Source organism: Athene noctua, chromosome 3, assembly GCF_965140245.1.
Source record: "Athene noctua chromosome 3, bAthNoc1.hap1.1, whole genome shotgun sequence".
Lineage (NCBI taxonomy): Eukaryota > Metazoa > Chordata > Aves > Strigiformes > Strigidae > Athene > Athene noctua.
In genome coordinates this window covers 12,094,372-12,117,532 of record NC_134039.1, presented here as the reverse complement: position 1 = coordinate 12,117,532, position 23,161 = coordinate 12,094,372, and the positions used below count along the sequence as shown (strand labels likewise).

The 23,161-nt window shown below is 51.5% G+C and overlaps 1 protein-coding gene across 6 annotated transcripts in view; it reads right to left on the bottom strand.

Moving 5' to 3' along the window:
* The window catches only part of HIPK2 (homeodomain interacting protein kinase 2), a 133,630-nt gene extending 115,897 nt beyond the window's left edge, over nt 1-17,733 (bottom strand). For 2 of the 6 annotated variants that reach the window (XM_074901982.1, XM_074901988.1), the window contains exon 1: nt 17,476-17,731. In XM_074901982.1, coding sequence (XP_074758083.1) covers nt 17,476-17,494 — 19 coding nt within the window. In that variant the 5' untranslated portion in view covers nt 17,495-17,731. Of the gene's footprint in view, nt 1-15,266; nt 15,477-17,475 lie in introns of those variants that run through there. The other 4 variants (XM_074901987.1, XM_074901986.1, XM_074901983.1 and 1 more) reach the window with 4 other exon arrangements.
* Nucleotides 17,734-23,161: the final 5,428 nt, after the last annotated feature.

Sequence of the window (23,161 nt, the reverse complement as noted above, 5' to 3'; positions counted from 1 at the left end):
CTTGCAAAGGTTGACAAACACTGGTGATCCTTTCTCCAGTGTACTGGCTGAAGTCCCATGGACCTGACTGGGGGAAGAAGGTGGGCAGGATGCCACAGGATGCTCCCAGGGACATCCACAGACATGGATCCCTATAGGCACACAGATGCATGCATGTCCTTCACAGCAATACAGCGGGCACAATGCTGGGGGCCACCTCCAGAAGCTATCCAGATGCAGATCTGCCCCTCACCAAAGTCCCCCTCCCAAGCCCAGGTGCAGCATCACACACTCAGTGACTTTCCTAAAACTACAGCTGTGTTTGAAGCAGTGGAGGGCCTCTGAAATAAATGAAAGCATCCAATTCTGAAGTGATCCTAGTGAATGCAACAACAAGTGTTACAAATAAATAAATGAGGATCACAGTCACAAAGAAAAAAGAAGAAATGGTGAGTCTCATCCTGCTGTAATTACCTATGTGCTGAGCAGCTCACCCATTCCAGCAGTGCAGGGAGCCTGGCATCTCTCTGAGGGGCACGAGGTGAAAGAGGTTCCTGTGCAGAGGGCAAGTGTGGGGAGCAGGGGACACAGGCATGAGAGGGAAATGCGGGGCTCCCCCAACAGAGGCCCACCACAATGGCTACGTGGCCTTTAGAAGCCTGGCACAGGCCTGGTGTTATCTGCTACCAGGCACACACTGAGCCTGCTGCCCACAAAGAGAAGCAGTGACCAGGCTGGGGAGATGGGAGAGCAGTTATCAGGGTAGAACTGTAGGGATGAACATACATAACCAGACGTATGGAGACCAGCTGGGCTGCAGGCAGAATGGACCCATTACTGCAACAACTTCTTCGGGCATCCAGTGAAAACCACAGAGGTCAGAACCGCCAGCCACAATTAATCACATTTACAGTTTAAAACCCGACCAAATCCAACGCTTCTGTTGGGACCAAGAAGTTCAGCTGGAGGTTCCTGGCCCTGCTAGGAAGGCAGAGGTTGTCCTGCCCCTCAGTTCCCCTCCTGGCAGGCTGTCACAGCTCAGGAAGGGTGAAGTTGAGCCACAGCACTCGGTGCCGCACTCGAGTTCCCTTTAAGCCTTCAAATTAGGGTTTACACGGGGCTTAAGTACAGCCCGTCCCAACGCAGGGTTGGATTTCACAGCTCTTGTGTGCTGCTGGGTTGCCACCTCCAACAAAAAAGGGGCTGAGCACCCCCGCAGGCTGGCTGGCAGGCAGCCCATCCACCCTGACATACCGAGAAGAGGATGGGAAGTGCTTGCCCCCCACAGCCCTCCCCATGTCCCCAGCAGGCAAGGCAGGAGGGCTGAGATCACCAGGAGAGGCTCCCACTTCCCTTGCCTCAGTTAACCAAACACTCCCCAACATCTGCCTAACCACAGAGTGTTTTACCTACGTGACCATGCCTGTGCTCTTCATCCCCCACGTGCCTGCTGGACCCCAAGGCTCTCTCTGAGCAGCAGGGAGACTGCAGAGCCCCTGCCCTCACTGGCCCACGGGCTGGGACATCTGACATGCAGCATTCAGCTCCCACGGGAAGCAGGCACGTTCTCGATACATGGCACGCTGTGTCCTCGGCCATCAACACCTCAGGTGGGCTGGTTATCTTCAACCAAGTATGCCCAAACATGACGGGGTTGTGCTGGGGAGAGGGTGGCAAAGGGGAAGAGGCTGACAGGGACAGGAGATAGGACATAAAATACGCAAGGCGAGTAAAAGCCCCATCCCCTACACAAGCTCTTCAATAACAATAGGGGGAGACGGACAGGAGTACCACCAGCAGTGAAACCCAAACAAAAAACTGTGACCTGCAACTTGCACCAGTGATGCCAAGTAACATAAGCACATCTCCTAGCTCACCCCCAGTGCGGCCACAAGCATCTGTTTTATTGCGCCCGGTATCAAAAAACATCAGGCATCCCCACCTGAAACCCTGCCCTACCCTGCCATTCACTCACATCCCATCTTCTTCCCTCAACACATTATTTTCTACAGGCAGTGTTTTTTTGGCAGGAGACTCAGTGTCTGTTTGCGACAGAGCATGGCAAGGGAAAGCAGACATCTCCTTGTAAAGCATCCTCTTCCTGAAAACCCTTCAACCCTTCCTGGCTGAGAGGAAGTGTGGGGATTGATAATGACTCAAGTGGTCCTCTGGGAAAGAGGAATGATTTTGGAGGAACACGAAATAACTTTTAAGCCAAGTCCAGTCCTAAAGAGGGGAACTCCAGTCTGTAGCTCCAGTTCGCAGCTGAGTAGAAACAATACCGGGGCTCAGGTGCCTACTCACACAGGCTACTTTACTGAGGTGGTCTCACCTACACTAGGTAGGTTGTGAGTGATATGGTAAACGCATCTAAATGGATACAGATTCCCCAGGGGGTATTGTATTTGCATACAGACGCCACCTACACCACAGAACCAGGTCAAGACTGAAACAACTGAGGATACGGAAGGACAGACCTGAGACACATTAGCAGAACTGCAGATAGCCAAGAACTGGACCAGTAGGGCCACCAAAACCTGGCACTGGGAGAGATGTGTAAAAGACACCTGCCACAGAGCTGTTCTAGGTCAGGATGCAGACAAGCTGGTAGATGTGGATTACAAATCACTCACGGTCAGAATGCCTTGGATGATATTTTTCTCAAGCTTGGGTTTCTAGTAACCCTTTTGTTCAGCCTGATAAGAGTCACACTGCTTCAAAAAATCTCTCCCTGCCTTTTACAGGCAGAGTGGCAGTGTCCCCTCCTGAACACACTGTGATTTACAGCCTTCCACACTCACACCAGCAGCACAACCCCTTATGCAGAGACTGCAGACAGCACTCCTGCCAACACATACGCTGTCACAGCATTGCTCCACATAAACACCCTGCATTCACCTTGTTTATATTTCCTCCCGTACAGGCTGCAATGGCTCACAAACACACAGAAAGCCTAATTTATATTTATAATAAATCTTTCTTCATTCCCTGCAGTGGAAAAGAGCCTTGGTACAAATGCAATTTGCTGACAGAATGGCGTAATAGCTCTAAGGAGAATCAGGCCCACATTGCCTTCTGTAGACAAAAGGGATGAAGCCAAATGCAAACACATGTGCACACTCCTACACGTCTGCAAACATGGGAAGAGTCACACATATACATACATACACACATAATTCCCTTCCACCTGTATTCTCACACACACAGCTCGATAACAGCATCTACCGTCCCCCTTCTGACTCGCACGTGCTTTCATGCAGCACAGGCATTCGGAAGGTGCATTTTCATTATCCAGGTGCTTGCAGACTCAGATAAGCGATGAGAAAATGACATTGCAAGAGAAGTACTGTCACCATCAATGGGATATGCTTGTGTCTGGGTTTCACATGCCATAGTCAGGCGGTGCAGCTATTTTAAAATGGGGTTTGCAACGTGTTCCTTATACCCACTTAACTAAATACATACATACTCTGATGTTGAGATAATGCAGAGACGCAGTTTGATGGGAAGTCAGGTTTCTGGTGGTGGTACCAGTGATAGTGCTAGAAGAGATGAAGGAATTTATAATTATACTTATGACTAAATGTGAGCTCCACTTGCTTTGTAGGAGTTATGAGGTCTTGGGTTTCTCCATGGTGTTCACAAACTGGCTGTAGCCAAGAGTTGTCCTTTTGTTTTAATCTGGCTTCAGAGAAAAGGCTGTGATCTCTCTTCCCCCTGCTAAGGATCCCCATCACCCTGAGGCCTGAGTGCAGAAGCGTGTTTCCCACGACAATGCCATCAGCCTGCTCAGAAACCAGGGCTAGTGTGCTGTGCTGGTGCTGTACAGGCAAAGCACACCCAACCAGTCCTCTGTGGTCTCTACTGGCTCACAATAAGTTTCTGTGACCTAACTATTAATACCTGTCGAGGTGTTCTGTACTCATGTATCTTCTGAGCAACTTCAATCCCCGATGGCATTGGACAGTTTGAGACTTGTGCGATTCTTCCTACCTGCCAACTTCTCTCCATCCTTGCACCACTAAGCTGGATCAAAAACTCTTCGCTCAACATGGCCACCAAGCCCACCAGCAGCCCACCCAGATGCCAGGAAGCTCCTGTGCACTGGGCATCACCTAATCCCAGCGCTGCTCCGTTGCTGACCCAGGGCTCATCCTGCAGCACATCGCCGTGTACTCCCATAATGGAACAAGCCCCATTACACGCTGCCCTACCATACTGCATCGCTGAAGCTAGCTGACACGTTACCTATCACTGCTCTGCTCAGATCCCTCCCCTGCACTCCTCCCTGAGATACCAGAGTGCCTAAGCATGGGATCAAAACTGTCAATGTTAAGGTGCTCAAGACCATCACCAGAGATTTGCCATGTTAGAGATGACCCTACTCTGGGTATTTTGAAGACTAGCAATGGCCATTTAACTCCCCTGAAATTTTACCACCAGACGAAGATTAACGATTGCACACACACACAGAGTTATGAGGATATCTAAGAGGGTTTTCTTGGAATTTTTTTCTCCAGCTTCTAAAGTCAATCATCTAAATAGGAAAGTAGCAATGCTGGCCAGAAACTACCACTATTTGGAGGCAAAACAGAGACCTGCTGAAAATCCTTGCCAAACTATTTGGAATTTGTCAACACTAAATGCTGCCTAGGAGAAAATAAAACCCCATGCATTTTAGCTGGACGTTCTTCACCTCCAGCCTCATGTGTTGTTAGTCTTCCTACCAATGTAAGCACGGAGCAGCAGAGATACTCGTCCTGCAATCCTGCTGCTGTCAGCTCCTGTTGGGGGAACAGCCTGAAGCCATGGAAGAACCATGCATGGTCACAAACCAAGCCCCTGACCCACTACTGGCACAGCTCTTCCAGAAACATCGCTGTGACAAGCTAACACTGGGGTGAGGCTCAGACCACCTCTGCCACGACCACTCTCTGGGCAGGCTGGAGCATTGTCTGATGATCCTATTTCTGCTCATATCCTTCCTTTGGGTACTTCTCCCTCTTCTCCCCATACTAGCTCTGGCTAATTTGAGCACCTGTCACATCCTTTCTCCAATACAGGTTGCGAGCTCTCTGGAGGAATGCCATGCCACGTTTGTCCATCATTTGGAAAATATGCAGCACAGAGATCTTTGACTTGAGAGCTTAGCTGCTAGTTGCCACAAAAAATTTGTAATTAAAATTGAAGTGAAGGTGCACCAGGAGACTGTTGTGCCTCCAAGTTTGCTCCAGACTAGATTACTCTCGGGAGACACAGGAGAACTACTACTGAGATAAAAAAATAAATCTTGACCTACTAGGTTTACACAGAGACCAAAAATATGCGTCTGTATTGTTCTGACCTCCGGATCTTTTTTTTCCCCTTTGCTTTTTCCTAACCTTTAAAAGGGACGTAAGATAAACAGAAGAGAAACCAGGCAGACAACATCCTCAGAAGAGATGTAGGAATATAATCAAGCCCTCAGACACACACACACAAACACCATAATTTATCTCTTCCTCCTCCTGTTTGATATTATCCTCTGTTCTAGTATCATAATCTGTTGCTATGGAAACAGCTATGATGTCACTACGAGAGGTTTATGGATGCCTTGAACAGGAAGGAAAGGTACATGATGATGGGAGAGAAAAAAACCACCTACAAACAGCTGCTGAGCAGGAGACGTTCCAGGAACAGCAAGTGTTAACAGGGAAAAGATAAATACATCGACGGTGCTGGCGCTGCCGCAGACAAGAGCAGAATATAAACCACGTTTTAAAAATAAAGAATGCTTACAAATTTTGCCTACAAGTAAAAATATTCTGGGAAAGCTAAAGGAGCTTCCTGAAAAACCAAACTTTCTCTGAAATGTTCTGCAAGTTTTCTAGGACTGGATATTTTTTGAGCTTTGCTGCTAGAGTCCAAGTCTCCATCAACCCACTTCATCGTCTGCTGTAACATTCACTCCAGAAGTATTAGCGTAACACCCCACCAATGCAGCTAATAGTTGGGGAGCTCACTGGCTGTTAGCTGTTGCGTGTGCCTATATGATCTGTAACTAGGAAAAAAAAAAAAAAGTCATATCTTCAAGCAAAAATAAACAGAATCATAGAATCATTTAGGCTGTAAAAGACCTTTAAGATCATAAAGTCCAATGCTAACCTATCACTGCCAAGTACACCACTAAACCATGTCCCTAAGCACCACATCTACAGGTCTTTTAAATAACTCCAGGGATGGTGACTCAGTCACTTCCCTGGGCAGCCTGTTCCAGTGCTTGACAAGTGTTTCAGTGAAGAAATTTTTTCAAATATCCAATCTAAACCTTCCCTGGTGCAATCTGAGGCCACTTCCTCTTGTCCTATCACCTGTTGCTTGGGAGAAGAGATCAACACCCACCTCGCTACAACCTCCATTCACATAGCTGTAGAGAGCAATAAGGTATCCCCTGGGTCTCATTTCTCCAGACTAAACACCCCCAGTTCCCTCAGCTGCTCCTCATAAGACTTGGGCTGCAGACCCTTCATCGGCTTCACTGCCCTTCTCTGGACACACTCCAGCACCCCAACGTCTTTCTGGTAGTAAAGAGACCAAAATCAGTATTCAAGGTGTGGCCTCACCAGTGCCAAGTAAAGGGAGATGAGCACTTTCCTAGTCTGTTGGCCACACTATTTCTGATACAAGCTAGGAGGCTACTGGCTTTGGCCACCTGGGCACACTGCCGGCTCATACTGAGCTGGCTGTTCACCAACACCCCCAGGTCCTTTTCCACCTGGCAGCTTTCCAGCCACTCTCCCCCAAGCCTGCAGCGGTGCATGGGATGATTGTGACACAAGTGCAGGACGCAGCACTGAGCCTTATTGCACCTCGTACAGTTGGCCTCAACCCACTGATCCAGCCTGTCCAGGTCCCTCTGTAGAGCCTTCCTACCCTCAAGCAGATCAGCACTCCCACCCAAGTTGATATTGTCTGCAAACTTACTGAGGTTGCATTTGATCCTCTTGTCCAGATCACTGATAAAGATATTAAACAGAACCGGCCCCAGTTGTGAGCCCTGGGGAACACCTCCCGTCACCAGCCACCAGCTGGATTTAACTCCATTCACCACAACTCTTTGGGCCCAGCCATCCAGCCAGTTTTTTACCCAGAGAAGAGTATGCTCATCCATGCCATAAGCAGCTAGGTTCTCCAGGGGAATGCTGCAGAAAACAGTGTCAAAGGCTTTAGTAAAGTCTAAGTAGACAACATCCACAATCTTTTCCTCATCCACTAAGCGGGTCACCTTGTCAAAGAAGGAGATCAGGTTAGTCAAGCAGGACCCGCCTTTCATAAACCTGTGATGACTGGGCCGGATCACCTGGTTGCCCTGTACGTGCCATGTGATGGCACTCAAGATGATCTGCTCCATAACCTTTCCCGGCACCGACATCAGACTGACAGGCCTACAGCTCCGCAGATCCTCCTTCCGGTCCTTCTTGTAGATGGGTGTCACGTTTGCCAACTTCCAATCAATTAGAACCTCCCCAGTTAGCCAGGACTGCTGATAAATGATTGAAAGTGGCTTGGTGAGCACTTCTGCCAGCTCCCTCAGTACCCTTGGGTGCATCCCATCCAGTTCCACAGACTTGCGTGTGTCTAAGTGGTGTAGCAGGTTCCTAACCCCTTGGATTATGGAGGCTTCATTCTGCTGCCTGTTCCTGTCTTCCCACTCAGGGGGCTGGGTACCCTGACAACAGCTGGTCTTACTGTTAAAGACTGAGGCAAAGAAGGCATTAAGTACCCCAGCCTTTTCCCCAACCTGCGTCACTGTGTTTCCCCTCACATCAAATTAAGGATGGAGATTCTCCTTAGCCCTCTGTTTGTTGATAATGTATTTATAGAAACATTTTTAATTGTCTTTTACAGCAGTAGCCAGATTAAGTTCTAGTTGGGCTTTGGCCCTTCCAATTTTCTCCCTAACTTTTTCCCGTGCATAACCTCACGACATCTTTGTACTCCTGTTACCTGCCCCTTCTCCCAAAGATAATAAACTCTACTTTTTTTCCCCTGAGTTTTTTCCTGAGCTCTCTGTTCAGCCAGGCCAGGCTGAACCCATTGGCTTGTCTTTCAGCACATCGGGACAGACTGCTCCTATGCCTTGAAGATTTTCTTCTTGAATAGTGTCCAGCTTTCCTGGACTCCTTTGCCCTTCAGGACTGCCCCCCAAGGGACTCTATCAACCAGGCTCCCAAACAGGCCAAAGTCTGCCCTCTAGAAGTCCAAGGTAGCAGTTCTGCTGACCCCCCTCCTTACTCCTCCAAGAATCAAATATGCTATCATTTCATGATCGCTGTGCCCAAGACGGCCTCCAACTGTCACATCACCCACAAGTCCTTCTCTGTTCGCAAACAACAGGTCCAGCGGGGCGCCTTCCCTAGTTGGCTCACTCACCAGCTGTGTCAGGAAGCTATCTTCCACACACTCCAGGAACCTCCTAGACTGTTTCCTCTCTGCTGTTTCCTCTCTGCAGAGACGAACTGAATCCACTGGATCATATCCAGTAGCAAATAAACACCCTGACCCCAAACTATAAGCAAAAATAGAGCTCTTCCTGCCCTATTCACCCAAGAGAAAAACCATAATCTTATAGACTCGCTGCCAAATGTACTGACATACATGACCTGCTACTAGAGAGAACAGTATGTTGAGCCTCATACACTCAGACTGCACCCAGCCTTCAGGCCACGCACATCTGTGTCGGCATGATGCACGTGTGGTTCTCACCCATGAACTTAGGTGCTGATGACTGTGCTGCCACGCTCCTACCCATTTTGGTCACCCGGACTGGTGATGAGATTAGGGCAGACATGTGAGGGGATGGGACATGTGCTCTTAAAGACATTATGTGCAGGCTGTGGGAAAATTCAGCATGTGGGGCCTGACAGGGAGGAGGAGAGCAGATAAGATTTGTCCTGCACAGACACCTTTGTCATGGGAAGGGTAATAGCAGCAAGGGAGGAAACCACAAGGATCTCAGATCAATGAAAAATGCCGGTGTTTTGGCTAATCTCTGCCCCATCAGGATTTCCTGAGCATGGAAACCAGGATCAAAGATCTTATGGGTATGCTATAGCATTAGTTTTGTCACTGGTCTCAGATCCAGCTGGTGAATCCCTAGGCAGGCTCTCCATCCCACCTATGAGCATTAGGATATAGGTGCTATCTCCCGTCTTCACCCACCTTCCCCTCCAAAGATGTCAGAGGCAAATGCAGGGAAAAAAAACCTGCGAGAATTAAGTCAGTAAGGACAGCTGCAAAAACATTCCAAGCCAGGATCTTCAGCAATTCACTCAACTTTCTGTTCCTTGCTGGCCTTGGCTGTGACAGCCTCAGCCCCTGTACTTCTCGGTGATCACCTCCCTCTCTCCTGTTACAGTCACTTGCCCTCACTTCCCTTCCCCACCTGTCTCTCTCATCCTCTTCTCTCTTGTTGCTGACCTATTGCCTTACTTCTCAACATCCAGCCCACCCTTCCCTTCCCCAAACAAACCCCTCTCAAAAAATATTTAAGGAAACCTTCACATTGTGATTTCCTCTCCCCGAAGTCCCCAGCCGGTTTGTATAACCCACCCTCCTGTGTCTTCATCTACATAAGATGCAAAACCTTACAGGTGGGAACTATCTACCCCTTCATGTCAATGTCATTGGCACTGGCACTACTATAGCAAATACAACTGTTCTTAGGAATACTTCAAAGGCACCAGAAGAAAGCAAAAGGAGGTCTGAAAACAATGCCAAGCGTTTTGGGTTTTTTAGCTTATTTTATATTTTGGGTGCTAGGTTCTATTCTTATTTTTTATGAAACAATTTCTTCTCTTCTGTGCTTTCTATTTGGGACCGTGGACTGGAAAACTAAGCTGATCTTGGTGAAGAAACAGAGATTGTGCTTTTTTTTAATTGGCAGGTGACACCAAGCAGGAAGGGACTGCAAAGTCAGGGGAATTAGATTAGAATTCAAAACAATCCTGACAAATTGAAAATTACAGGTTGAAATTCAAATGGGAAGAACACAGAAATCATATGCTTAGGTAGGAAAGTGTAGCTCCACACATACAGGATAGAAAATGGCTCACAAAGCATCAGACCTCTTGGACAGGATCTGGGAGCCACAAGCTACACACAGATGAATGATGTCACGGTGCAAAAGTTAAACCAAACAGAAGCACTGCCTGTAAGAGACGTGAGGGAACACTTCTGCTCTACTTGCCAGCACAGGACCCCAGGTAAAGCACAGTGCTCTAGCAGTGCCGTTCAAGAGAGGTGGACCAGCTGAAGGGAACACAGAGAACTAGGAGGATGGTCAGAGCTGAAAGAGCTGAAGGATGTATCTGAGAAGGGATTTAGCCTAAGGAACACAAAGCCAAGGAGAGAAATGACCAAGAGGAAGGAATAATTTTTCCATACCCACTGTCGATAGGAGAAGGAATCACAGCAAGCAAAACAGAGCAGAGTTACAGAGGAGGTAAAATCTGTTTGATGACAAAGATATCTAAAGGCAACAATGACAGCCTGGGCAGGCTGTGGACCCTCCATACAGGGAGAATATGCTGGACAAGCGTGTTAGGGAACATGCTGGACAAGCATGCATTTGGCATGGTAGATCCTGCTTTGAAAAACTTTCTGAAGTCTTTCCTATGCCCACTTCCTATGATTTCAATGATTTCAGTGAGAACTAAGTTTCTTCGGCATTTCAGCATAGCCCACAGACCAAGATAAACCTGTCAGTGTTTAGAACCGAAGACATCAGCCTGCAGGGTACCGCTGTGTAACACCATTGTTCCAGGTCTTGCTAATGCCTTTAAGGATTAAAGGTTATAATGAACAGGGAAGACAGCTGCCCTTCTGAGTTTCCCAAGTATCTCTAGTAAATACCACTGCCTTGCGGGGTGACCTTTCCTGCTTTTCAGGGTAGGAGCTGTAAGTGATTGCTCTCACCGCATCTTTCCAGAGACAGGTATCAGCACAACACTGGAAGGTGAGCAGGACAGACAACAAGGCATGAATAAAGAGCGAGCTTCATCTTCTTCAAGCAAATCTCCCATTCAGTGGGAAATACTGAAGGAAACCAAGGGAGCAAACTATGCTACCCTTCACCCAGCATAAAACTCCCTCTCCCTACAGAACACAACACAGACAGGCTAACACTCGCTGCACGGAGATGACACTTGCCTCCTGCATAGCTCCCTGGGTTTCACTGGCACTGTTACTGACCTACACTATGAACTGAAATCAGAATCAAGCCCAGGAACAGCTTGAGGGGCTCACATCTTGATGATGCTTGCCTCCCACTGGCTATTTTGTACCCTTCCTTCAAATAAGCAAAAGACTCCGTTTCTTGGCACCATTCTGTCAGTGCCTTGATCAGACAGCCACTCTTTATATAGCACCTTGAACATACACAGCACTGTAAAAACACAACTGTTACAGCTTATTATTACTTCCATTCAATAAATAAATTCTAATGGCATGGCTTTGTAATTCTTTTAGCCCTGACACTGGACTCTCCAAGGTATTTCGCAATGTGGTGATGCCCTTGTCAGCCTGGAGAGACAAGGGCTGCTCCTCCGCTCACCTGCAGAGGTAGGGAAGTCTCAGAAGTTTACCACAGAAATTGCTCAACTTGGAAGGCTCCTGAATGCAAGAGTGGTCCCAAAATACACACTCCTGCACTTTCCAGAGGAAGGACCTCAGTTGCTGATGTGGCCAAATGAAGGAGGATTTATGTGCGCTCTCAGTGCTGTAAACAGGTGAAAGCAGTAACATGCCTCTACTCTTCCCCCACGACGAACAGACAAATTGCTAAATGCCCCATCATCTGGAGTGAAATTATCACCTGGGTTTATATACAAAACAAAAGCTGAACTCTGTACTGCTAGGGGGAACAGTTTCAAAAGAGAAGGCCTCCTGTTAAACACCTAGGTCCATGGCAGGGTATGTAAATAGCTGAAGAAACAACCTTTTCTCTAAACAGCCTTTAATTCTCACGTCTTGTTATCCACCAGCTAACCTTCCAAAAGGAAGAAAAAGCCCTATAAATAATATTTCACATTCAGAGGGCAGAGTTTTCCTAGTAAGGGTGAGGAAACAGCCTCATTTTTATAAATGGACTGATTAAGCTATAGAGGCCATGAGTCAGAAAGGTACTTCAGCATGTGGCCAGCTTTAAAGACAAACAATTCTAATGAAGTCAGCAGCACTGCCTGTGAGCTTAAATTTAGGCACAGACCTTAAAATATCTTCTTAAACTGGGATCAGAGCGGAAAAGGGTGGAACTTCCAAAAACATCCAGTTTCAGCCTACCCATCCTCTATGGACACAGGGATGGGGACACCATAATAGCTGTCAGCCCACCACTGAATGCCTTTGCAAACTCCCCTCCTCGGGAGTCTTGCCCAAAGGAACGTGCTATCCCAGCTGCCTCAACACCTGCACCTAAGTGGTCTAATCTGCCTCATACCGGTGTCTCTCAGCCCAGTGCAAGCAGAAGGTGGCTGAACTTGCCCTTGCCATCTGGCAGGACTGCTCTAACACCATCACCTGAGGCCCACTTGGTGAGGCCAGGAATCAGGGCAGGGATTTACCTCCATGCCTAGGTCACCAATCCTTCCATGATTTGACATCCCAGAGCTTTCCCTCTGACCAAATAGTCACACACTTTTACACATCATTGCTGTGATGTGGACAAAACTGAGCCTTATTCGCTTAGCCAACCAAGTACGTTACCTGCCTCCAAATATATGATCTAACTTCCAGAGGCTGGCCCAAGTTCAAAACTCTCACTGTCATCAGGGAGGTCTCTGGGCTGTCCCCCATCGGTAGAAGACATACACTGATCAGGGTGCACAGCCAGCTCTTACCCAGTCTGGATGAAACCACATCCAGTAGTTTCAAAGCACCACATGAAAGCGGGAGGTAAAGAGCAACCTCAGGGTAAATGGGGAAACCGAGGCACAAGAAAATGAAAATTACTTCATTTTCCAGGCCAGTTGAGGTGTCCCAGCTGAAGCCAACAGGGTTTTCCCTACCTGCTACAGCCATGCAGAGGAACACGAAGTCCAAGAGCCAATGACTGTGGCAAGTAACTGCCTGCCTCTTTGTCCAAGCAGATTGTTTGTCTGCTTGGCCCAGCCCCTGACCCCAGCAGTGCTCTTTCCGCTTCCGAAAATAAAACTAGCATTTTTCACCCATCACATCTCAAACCCATTTAATCGCTAGACGCAGCAGCATGATAAGAACAATAATTATAACTGGAGGGGGCTGTTATCCTGGCTATAGCCATATCCTGAGCTAATAAAAACTTATGCTTTTGGTCCCAGCATTGACTTAGCTTAAGTCCTGGTTATTAATTCATAAACAGGAAGCGCCTCTGAGTTATCATCTCCCTGCTCGAACTTTGGGGTAAAGACCTTTACTCTGCCTCACTGGTGCCGCCTCCCCAATGAGCAAGTTTTGTTCGCTTTAACGAGATTTGAGGATGCATTCAACACCCAGCAGGGCTGGCCTGTTCCTGGCATTAAACGGGATCTGATCCATGCCGCGTCCAGGGTCAGATTTTCAGCTTCCCAGCCCCTCGTGTGACAAGGACAGCGTGCAGGCAGGTTCCTGCCTGCGCTGAGCTCCAGCAGCGGCACCGGTGGCGAGGTGCAATTTACAAATATTACCCAGATTAATTCCATAAGCCACCCACATAGAAAACTACCGACAGGGCTGCTAAAAATACACCATGCATTGCAACAAAGTTGTCAGGAATAAGTAAGAAGCAAAGCAAAGAGGAACAAAACCAAAACAGAGGTAATCACTGTTTAGAAAATAAAGGTTAAGGCACATAAACACCTCTTTTTACCCAATTCTGAAGGATGCCAGGTACGAGGCATCCAGGAAATCACTGGAAGCACCCTCCCAGGGCAGAAAGCTACCCACAGCCCAGGCACTGCTGACATCTAGCAGTAAGTCCTCTTAAAATGGGGTTTTCCTTGATCCACAGAGCCTGGCTCTGTCCTCTGCACAGGAGAAAATGTCACACGACGAGCGTACCAATGATGATTTTGCACAGCAAGGGAAACAGTGCCTAGATGAGAGTCTGAAGAACCAGATTCTGGCCTGCCTCAAGCCATTCCCCTCCTCTGAAGCTGATACGGCTGCCCCTGAAGAAGCTGCATCTCTGGTGCTCAGCGGGACAGTGGCCATTATTTCGCCCCAACTCTGGAGCAGAGGCCGTGCAGGATTACACCTGACGAGGGCCACTTTGACACTCAATGCATTTCCCTGTGCGGCTCACAATTGAAACTAAAATCCAGGTCAAACATTGTGTGGCGATGTTACTTCTGTTTTATTTTACTTGGTAGGGTTTTATGTCCTTCATTTTACTGTTCAGCTCTGCAATACCCGGAAAAAAATGAATGAGAAAAACCCAGCAGAGGAGAAAACGACAGCAAAAACTCCAAATTCCTTAAAACGAATCAGAAAATTCTCCTTGCACAGCGTGTGGGGGGAAGGATTTTACAGAGATATTCACTTATTTATCATGCCTCGCCTATTAATATCAGGTGAGGCACGGTTCTGTTCCCAGAACCGGTATTTAAGCCAGCTGCTCAGCATGGGCACACACCACTCTCACCTACACGTTGAGAAAGGCAGGTGATGTTGTGCATGTGCTCTATGGTATCACTCACTTAAATTTCTACTGGAACCATTTCATAAGACCTCCAAGGTGTCACATTTCCTCCCCGGGTGCCTTTTCTGTCAAAGAGCCTATGTTCTGAAATCCGTACGGTGGAGATACTGTTTCACCTACCCTCGCCTGCCTTGCGGTGGTGGCGGTGGGCGTCTGTGCGTGCCACCCGAGACCGCTCGGTCAAGGGCAGGACCGGAGAAGCGACTGCCCGCTGCAGCGCTGCTCCGAGCCCTCGGCTCCTGCACTCTCCTCAGCGGCCTGACTGTACCTGATGCTCCAGAGGAAGGCGACAGGCCAGGCCAGCTACGCACGCAGCATGAGGCTCGTACGGCAGTCCTTGCCTCCTTCCAAGGAGGAAATCGCATCCCCTGCGATAAGTAAGTTTTTATCTATGCACTGCGATATTGCAGGGAATTCGAAGGACCTCTCATGGCAACTAGGAGGCGAAAAACATTCATTAACCCCTCCTCCGCCTCCATCGAAGCCATCCAGCAGCAATTTAACCCGCAAACACGCTGCAACACAAAATAGATAAAACAATCCCTGTCAGCCTTTACGCTACCTGCTGGCTCCTGCCATTTGGGATATTCACCTACTTTAAGGCTTCAGGCGCGCTGCAGAGCCTGGCCGCGGACCCTCCTGCATCGGCCGCTGGGAATTTGTTTTCAGGGGTTGCTTTTCAGGGCATTTTTTTCCATCCGCTCGCTTTTTCCAGTCAGGCAGAAGCACGGGCGCCGCTGAAGTTAGGATGCTCTAAGGAACCGCTAAACTTTCACCGCACGCTTCGGTGCGGCACCGCCGCCTCCTCGCCGGGAGGGAGCCGGCGCCCTGCCCGCCCCGGCTGCGGCCGAGGCCTCCTCGCCGCTCCCTTCCCCTCCCTCCCCTGCCCTGCCCGGCTCCGGGGAGGCGGCCGTGCCGGCGCTCGGCGGGCGCCCGCTGCGGCGCGCCGGGGAAGGGGAGCGCGGCCGGGCTGACCGCAGGCCCCGCGCCTCCCTCCGCCGCCGGCCGCCGCCGGGCACCGCTCCGCTCCGCTCCGCCCGGGGGATGCGGCCCGGCGCGGAGCGAACTTCAGAGGGATCGCCGCATTTCCCACCCTGCCGGCGGCGCCCGCCCGGGAGGGGCTGGGCAGGCTCAGCGGCGGGCGGTGCGGGGCGGTGCGGTGCCAGGCAGGCCGCACCGGCCCGCCGCTGCCCCTGGGCCGTACCGGGGGGGCGGGGGGACAGGCCCGGCCCGGCCCGGCGGGGGGCAGCGGGCGGGGACCGGGCAGGTACGCGCCGGGGCCGAGAGCTCCCGCCGCGACCGGGGGCGGCGGCCAGGCGGCGGCGGCCTCCCCCTGCCTGCGGCAGAGCCCCGGGGCCGCCCGCTGCCGTGGAGGCGCCGGGGGCGGCCCGGGCTCGGGGGGAGGGGGGGGTGGGGGTGGAGGCGGGGGGGGGGCCGCCCGGGCCCGGGGGCCGAGGCCGCTCGGCGGCGCGGCCGGCAGAGGGCGCTGTCGGAGGGCCGGCCCCCGCCGGCACCCCGGGCCCGCCGCGGCCCCTTCGCCGGCACCGGCACCGGCCCCGGCCCGCCGCCGCGCAGGGCCCCGCCGCCGCCCCTCCGCGCCCCCCCTACGGCCGCCTCCCCCCGCCCCGGCGGCGCCGCCGCCCCCGGGCTCCGGCAGCCCGGTGCCCGGCAGCGGCGAGGGCGGGGAGGGACGGCCGTCCTCCCTCCGCTGCCGAAAACGCTCCTCTTTGTCTGCCTTGCCTCTCGCGGGGTCCGGACTCCGCACCGCCGGTGCGCCCGGGGCTGCCCAGAAATAACCCGGCGGGCCGGTAACTTTACACCGCCCGCCGAGCGCCCTCCTCTCGGGCGCTGCAGCCCGGGCTCGATTTTCTCCTCAGATAAGTTTTACCGGCCTCGCCATAGGGAGAAAAGTACCGTGTCCCCGTGTGTCGCCGTGTCCCCCCCGCCCCCTCCTCCGCCGCCACCGACCGACCGGTCCCCGGGCAGGATAAATCGCCGGCCGGGTGGATGTCCCCCCGGTTTATGTAACGCTCCCCGGGCACCGCCGAGCCGAGAGGGGTGACGGCAGAGGATAAATGCATCGCGAGGGGATTTAAATTGACCCTGATGTATTTAAATTTCTTTTAAAATAGATATATAAACAGCCGCCCTGAAATACGCACCGGTCTAACACACACACGCACCCTCCCCCATTTTTTTCTTTTTTTTTTTTTTCAACCCGAAAAAACTAAGTTGGGGCACTTGGGTTTCTCGCCGCAGCCCGGGCTGGGCTGAAGCAGAAGCCGGAGGAGCTGACAGGCGGCTGCCCGCAGCCCCGTCCGCCGCCGCTGCTCGCGGGGTCTCCGCGCCCCGAGGAGAGCCCCGGCGGGGGGAACTCCCGGGAAATCGGCGAAGGGAGCGGGGTGGCCGGTCCTGGAAATGGAAACTGCAGCGAGGGGCAGGCGGGCAGGCAGGCACACACGGAGGCGCAGGACAAGCTCCGTCCACCTCATTGTTCTGCTCGGCACCGGCCCGGACTTCACCCACCGGCCCCCGCCGGGGCCCGAGCGCCCGGGACCGCTGGGGGGGGGGGGGGGGGGCAGGGGACAGAGCCGGGGGGCGACCCGCGCCTCGCCCCGCTCTCCGCCGGGCGCCGGGCAGGGCGGGGGTGCCCCGCCGCCAGCCTCCCGCGACAACGCCGGGGGGACGGCGAACCGCGGGCGGCCGGGGACCCCTGGTTCCCCCACTGCCACCCCCGCCCTCCCCCGCGGCGGGGCAGGGGTGCCGGCAGGGCGGGCCGGGCCGGGCCGTGCGGGGCTTACCTTCGTACATGGGGGCCATCGGTGCAAGGACGCCTGTTATTCATGGCAACGCCGCCACGAACGACGCGAGATCGCAGCCCCCCAAACTCAACACACATCTGCCATCTTGAGCGGGTGTCTCTCGGCGGAGGCGAAGCTGCCGCCTGCCTTCTGCATCGCTGCCCGCCTCAGCGCGGGGGGAGCCGGGCACATCCAGCCCCGCTGCCGGCCCTCCGACGCGGCCGGGGCGGGCGGGCGAGCGGGCGGGGGGCGGCGGCGCCGGGCCGGGCCGGGCCGGGCCGGGCCGGGGCCGGGGCCGGGGCGAGGCGCGGGGCCGGGCAGGGGCAGCGGGCGGCGGGGCCCCCCCGGCTCGGGACGGCGGCGCTGGGGAGGGAGGGAGGGAGGGAGGGGAGGGAGGGAGAGAGGGAGGGAAGGAGAGAGGGAGGGAGGGAGGGAGGGAGGAAAGGAGGGAGGGAGGGAAGGAGGGAGGGAGGGAAGGAGGGGGGCTGGCGCGGTGCCCCCGCTCTCAGCGCGGCATGGCTGCGTGTGCCGGGGCGCCTGCAAAAGTTGCACTGGGGGTGAGAGAAAGGGAGAGAGAGACGGAGGGAGAGAGAGGGAGACGGAGACCGAGACAGAGAGGAGGAAAAAAAAAAAAAAAAAAAAAGGTGGGGGGGGAAGCGAAGGGAGTTTGCAAATAATCAAGCGCCGATGGCACTGATCGCGGCTTCCCAGAAGGAGAGAGAGCGAGCGAGAGAAACCCTCTGCTGAGATTATGTGGGATCTTGTTTAACAACACATTTCAATCAGGAGAAAAAAGGAACAGTCAACAGAAGTTGGTGAAACACTTCTGTCTCCCCCCCCTCCTCTTTATAGAAAAAGAGAGGAAGGAAAAAAAATAAAAAAGGCAGCTGATTGAAGCTTTGCAATTCACTGGCTGTGGGGATCATATAATTTGAGCTCATGTTTTACAATAGCATGGAAAATTCCTACCTCTCCCCCTCTCCCCAAATAAATCTTCTATTCCCTCAAGGCATTTCACAATCTGGTTCACTGACAAAAGTTCCAATTTATCCTTTTTTTTTCATTTAGCTTGCTTGCAGTGTAAATATTTAGCGGATGCATTTAAAATAAACATACGTTGTTGCTTTTAGGATTGGGTTGTGTTTTTGGTTTTTTAAAAAAAAGGAACCACATCAAAGAAGTGTTTACTTACAGAGATTGACAGCCACTACCCCCCCCCTTTTTTTTTTTTTTTTAATTTTAAAAGACCCATCTCTGTTTGAGCTCTTGCTGTAGGAACACCAACCCGACCAGCATAATTTTTGTTGGTGCACGCGGGAAAGCTGTAGGTGAAGTCACGTTATCCGGGGCCCCCTTTGCATGACAGGAGTTTACAGAGGAAGGTCAGTCACCAGGTACCCATTAAACAGTCAAGGAAGCTGAGACTCATGCAAAGCCTCTGGCAAACGTGGAAACAAGTCCTCGAGCTGTGATCCTGCATTAACTCCCGTCTGGATCTGCCCGCCTGGAGCTCCTTACAGGCGAGCAGTCCGGGACCAGACCGGTGAAGACGTAGTCTCTTTCCGCCTGCTGTTATGGCTGGTCCCCAAAAAAGCTGCCTCTTGCTGCTGCTGGTGCCAGCCCAGACCTCTTCTACCGCAGGACTGGATCGCAGCAGGGCTCAGCACCCAGCTGCTCCTGTTGATGTCTTGAGGAGGAGGCAAGAGGTAACTTCTATTTGGGAATTTCAGTGATAGACAAGTGCTTCCACCAGCCTGGCCACTAGTCTTGGGGTGCTCAGAGGGTGCCTACACTGGCAGATAAAAGCAGGCCAGGGAGCAATCCGTGTTGACCGGCTGATAGAGCAGGATGGCCGTGGCCGCACTGCGGAGGACATGATCCCCAGGTTCCTCTAGGCCCCCTTGCTTGCAAGGTTACTTCAGTGTTTTGCAAGATTTTTTTCCCCACTGAAAAATGCCTGGAATAACAGGAGGGCTGCCTCATGGCCCATTAGCATTCTATTTACAACATGAAGCTGAGGATATGTGTTAAATGTGGTGAGGAGTGGCATGCAGGGCAGGTGGAGGTGATTGAGGGCACAAAGTCGGCTGGGATGAAACTGAAGAACTGTGTACAGCAGAGGGAGCAAAACCTGCTGCCATCTCGTCCCTGCTTCATTTTGAGAGTGATCCCAACACCAACCACCACCAGATCTTGGAAAAAAATGGACTTAACTCCATCTGGACTAGGCCAGAGCTGGAGGGCAAGAAGTGCAGACAACAGCAGGCACAGTATTTGAACTTGCTTCTTGCCCCTTTTATTTAGTCTTGGTGACTCTCGGGCTTTGGCTCTAGGCACTAAATTGATAACTTCACATTTTCCCAAAATATGTTTCTGGTCATTGTAATTCCACGCTGCTCTCTTCTTTTATGATGAAGGACATTACCTGCTTTCTGAGGCTACTGATGCTTGTGATCCCAGCCTGCCTCCTTGTCCTTGTTCAGTGTGACAGGCATGGACCCCTATCTCAGAACCATGGAGGTGTGGAAAAGTATTGGCAAAGTGCAGAGTGCAAAGCCAGAGGGGAGGAGCAAGCTGCTAAAGGAACCGGCTTTGCTTCTTGTCATTGCGTTTTGCTTCAGCATGGCTCCAGGTTAGCCACATCACCCTTGCTCTCCTTGGCTGTGAAATGGGGACAGTGGTACCAGCCTCTCCTGCATGAGACTGCACTGATGGGTTCTTCTACCTCTCCGATTGACCCTGAGCTACCCCATAGACATTGGGCCTGCGTTAACTCTATGTCCATCCAAAGCTAACATGACGCAGGGGTTGAAAACATGAGTGAAACTCACTCCCCCACCAGAAGAAAAGAGGAAGGGGTTGGCAAAGTGGTCTGCAGGACTCACTGTGTGTGGCCTGGGCATGGCAGTGGTGGCTCCTGGCCCTGTGGCTGGCGGGTGGAGCACAAAGGGGGACGCAGGAGCAGCCAAACCTGTGCGTGACATACCTACGCAAATGCTAAAGCTGCCTGGCTTCAAAGCACAGGTTATTCTGCCTCTTTTAGGGACAAGGTGCTGAACTTGATGAACTACTTGGCTGGCCCAGAACGGCAATTCACGATTGCCTTTCAGGTTTGGTAACACCAAGGACATTACAGATTCTCATCTGCTGATAATGCATCCAAAGATAGGAAAATTAACAGGGATATTTTCACCAACTAGGACTGTTCAGATCTTTCTTACATATTTTTAACTATTGCTGCCAAATGAAGTCACAGCACATTTGGTAAACAAGAACCAGCCTCAACAGGTCCTGACCTTGGCCCAGATTGGCTGCTAAAACCCAGTGCATGGAGGAAACTCATGGTGTGTGGGCATGCAGCAGGAGCGGGGGTTCACCTTCCTCCTCAGCTCACACAGGGGCCTCCCCATGAGTCTCCTTCAGAGCGGACTTGGGCCACGTGATTGGAACCAAGGGGTACAACCCCTTGCTGTGCTTTCCCACTGCTGTGCACAGACAGGGATGCACTCAGGAGCAGCTCTGGGCCTACAACCTTCTTTCCGACCTCCCCAAAATTGAGCATCCATGCAAGGATGCTACACCCTCAGGCCAGGGCCAAAGCCATGGTGTGCACGTACCTGTCGGGACCCAGGTGCTGGCAGTGCGGCCGCAGCAGCCCTGGGGCAAGGCTGTTCTGCAGGACAGGTTGTGGTCCACTCTCTGCGTACCTGAGACTGCAGGACGTATCACTGAAATTTTGAATCCAGAGAGATTTTCCCACCCCGACAAACTACTTCTCTTTGGCCCCTTCACTCAGGAGAGGATGGCAAGCTAGTGCTAGAAAAGCACATATTAACATCTCTTCTTATGATTTTTCATTTCTCCATTTGCATATCTGGGTCTACAGTAAACACACCCATAGCCTGGGTGCAAGTACATGGCACGCTCAGCCTTGTTATGGAGTGTCATGTACCACCGAGGCAGCAGCATCCTCGGCTACGTCCACCGTGACTGCCGGGCAGTGGTGGCAGACACTAAGCCAGGGGATGGAAGGGTGGCCTTTTACAGTGCTGAGCTGGTACTCAGAGGGGCTCTTTTCCATTTCTGTCCCACATATGCAAATCTTGGTGGTCTTGGGCATGTCACTCACTTCTCCAGAAAGGCACAAGGGGTTTGACTGGTGTCTCAGGGGGCTGCTGCTAACAACCTGAGCCTGTACTCAGTTGCAGTGGGAGTAGCAGGAGTTCCCGTTTCTTGCTGGAAATGGTGAGAGTTTGGGATTCTTTTTCTTTTCTCTTGGAAATTAATACAGATTTTGGAGGTCAAGATGCAAGAAGGCAGGCAGGCAAATTTTAAAACATAGTTGTTGGTCGTCATTCACAATTTAGGGGGGTAGCACTAATGGACACAAGGTACCCTTTGGTCTCTCAGAGCCAGAAATGCTACGGTGGCATCACATCCTCTTCTCTGCTGCCACCACCGGGCCCTGGCTGTGCCCAGAGCATGCAAGGGGCAGTGCTTTGGCGCGTGCTGCTGATGTGCAATTTCTTCCTCTTTCTCCCAGAGAAAGCTGAGGGGGTTTGTGGCTCCTAGATTTCTCAGCACATTGTCCATCCACAGCATCCTCTTCTTCAGAAAGACTGAGCCTAAAATATGTACTAATAAAAGACTGTAAGGTACATTAAAAACAAACAAACAAACAAAAAATAGAAAAGAAGGGCTGTAAACACACAGGGAGAGCACATCCCCTTCAATGACAACCTTTAATACCTGTTTGCCTTCAGGGAGAAGCTGGAAGTCACCATGTTCTTAACAAGAATCAGGCCCCAAATCTTCTGCATTAAGCAAAGCAAAATACTCTGTAAACACCAGGGGAAGGTTTCCCAGTGAAATACACACAGATGTTTTCTTTTTAAATGTAAATCAGTGCGGGAATGGACAGTTTAATTAAAAGCAAAATTATTAGGTAAGTGCCGAGGGAATCTACTTTATTTGCTGGGTACATTCATATTTTTACTGGTGAGTCAATTGCAATTTTTAATTTCTTTCCTCCTAATATGATCAGCTTCAAGACTAGTCACTCTGATGTGGAATATTTGGGGGAGGATTTTTCCATGGATAGCAGGAATGTTTGCTCTGTGTGCAATTTGCGGGCACTGAGGCAGCCTGAGCTTATTCCCAGCCTTACGTCTCTGCTAATCGTTAGCAGACACTTGGTATAGGCTGCCTCTGTGGCATCACCTAGACAAAATCCTGTCCCTTGTGACTGGAATTTTGGGTCGCTGCTAGCGCCCGAAACACTTGGGCTTGCTGCTAGCTGGGATGCTAAGGGAAAGGGGCTACAGTATCAACGGACCTTACACCCTGCTGATGCTGTCTCGCTAGACACAGCTCTGTTCAGCACCACCCATCCCTCCACATGCAACCCTTTTTGCAGGCAGATGCTTTGCAGAAGCCCTCCTGCCCCTTTCCTCCAGCCCATGCCTCCCTCTTCAGCATGACGAATGATACAGACTGACTCCTAAGCATGTCAGAAAGCAATCAGCGTACTGGACTGCGACCATGACTGCTTTTTTTTTAATGTTCTGAGTAAAGGCCTCTGTCTTTGAATGCATATGAAAAATACACTGCATACTTGAGTGGGGTTGGGGACTGATGGCTCTGTCATAGCTAAAGTTCAAAATAAGACCACAAAAACCTACAGCAA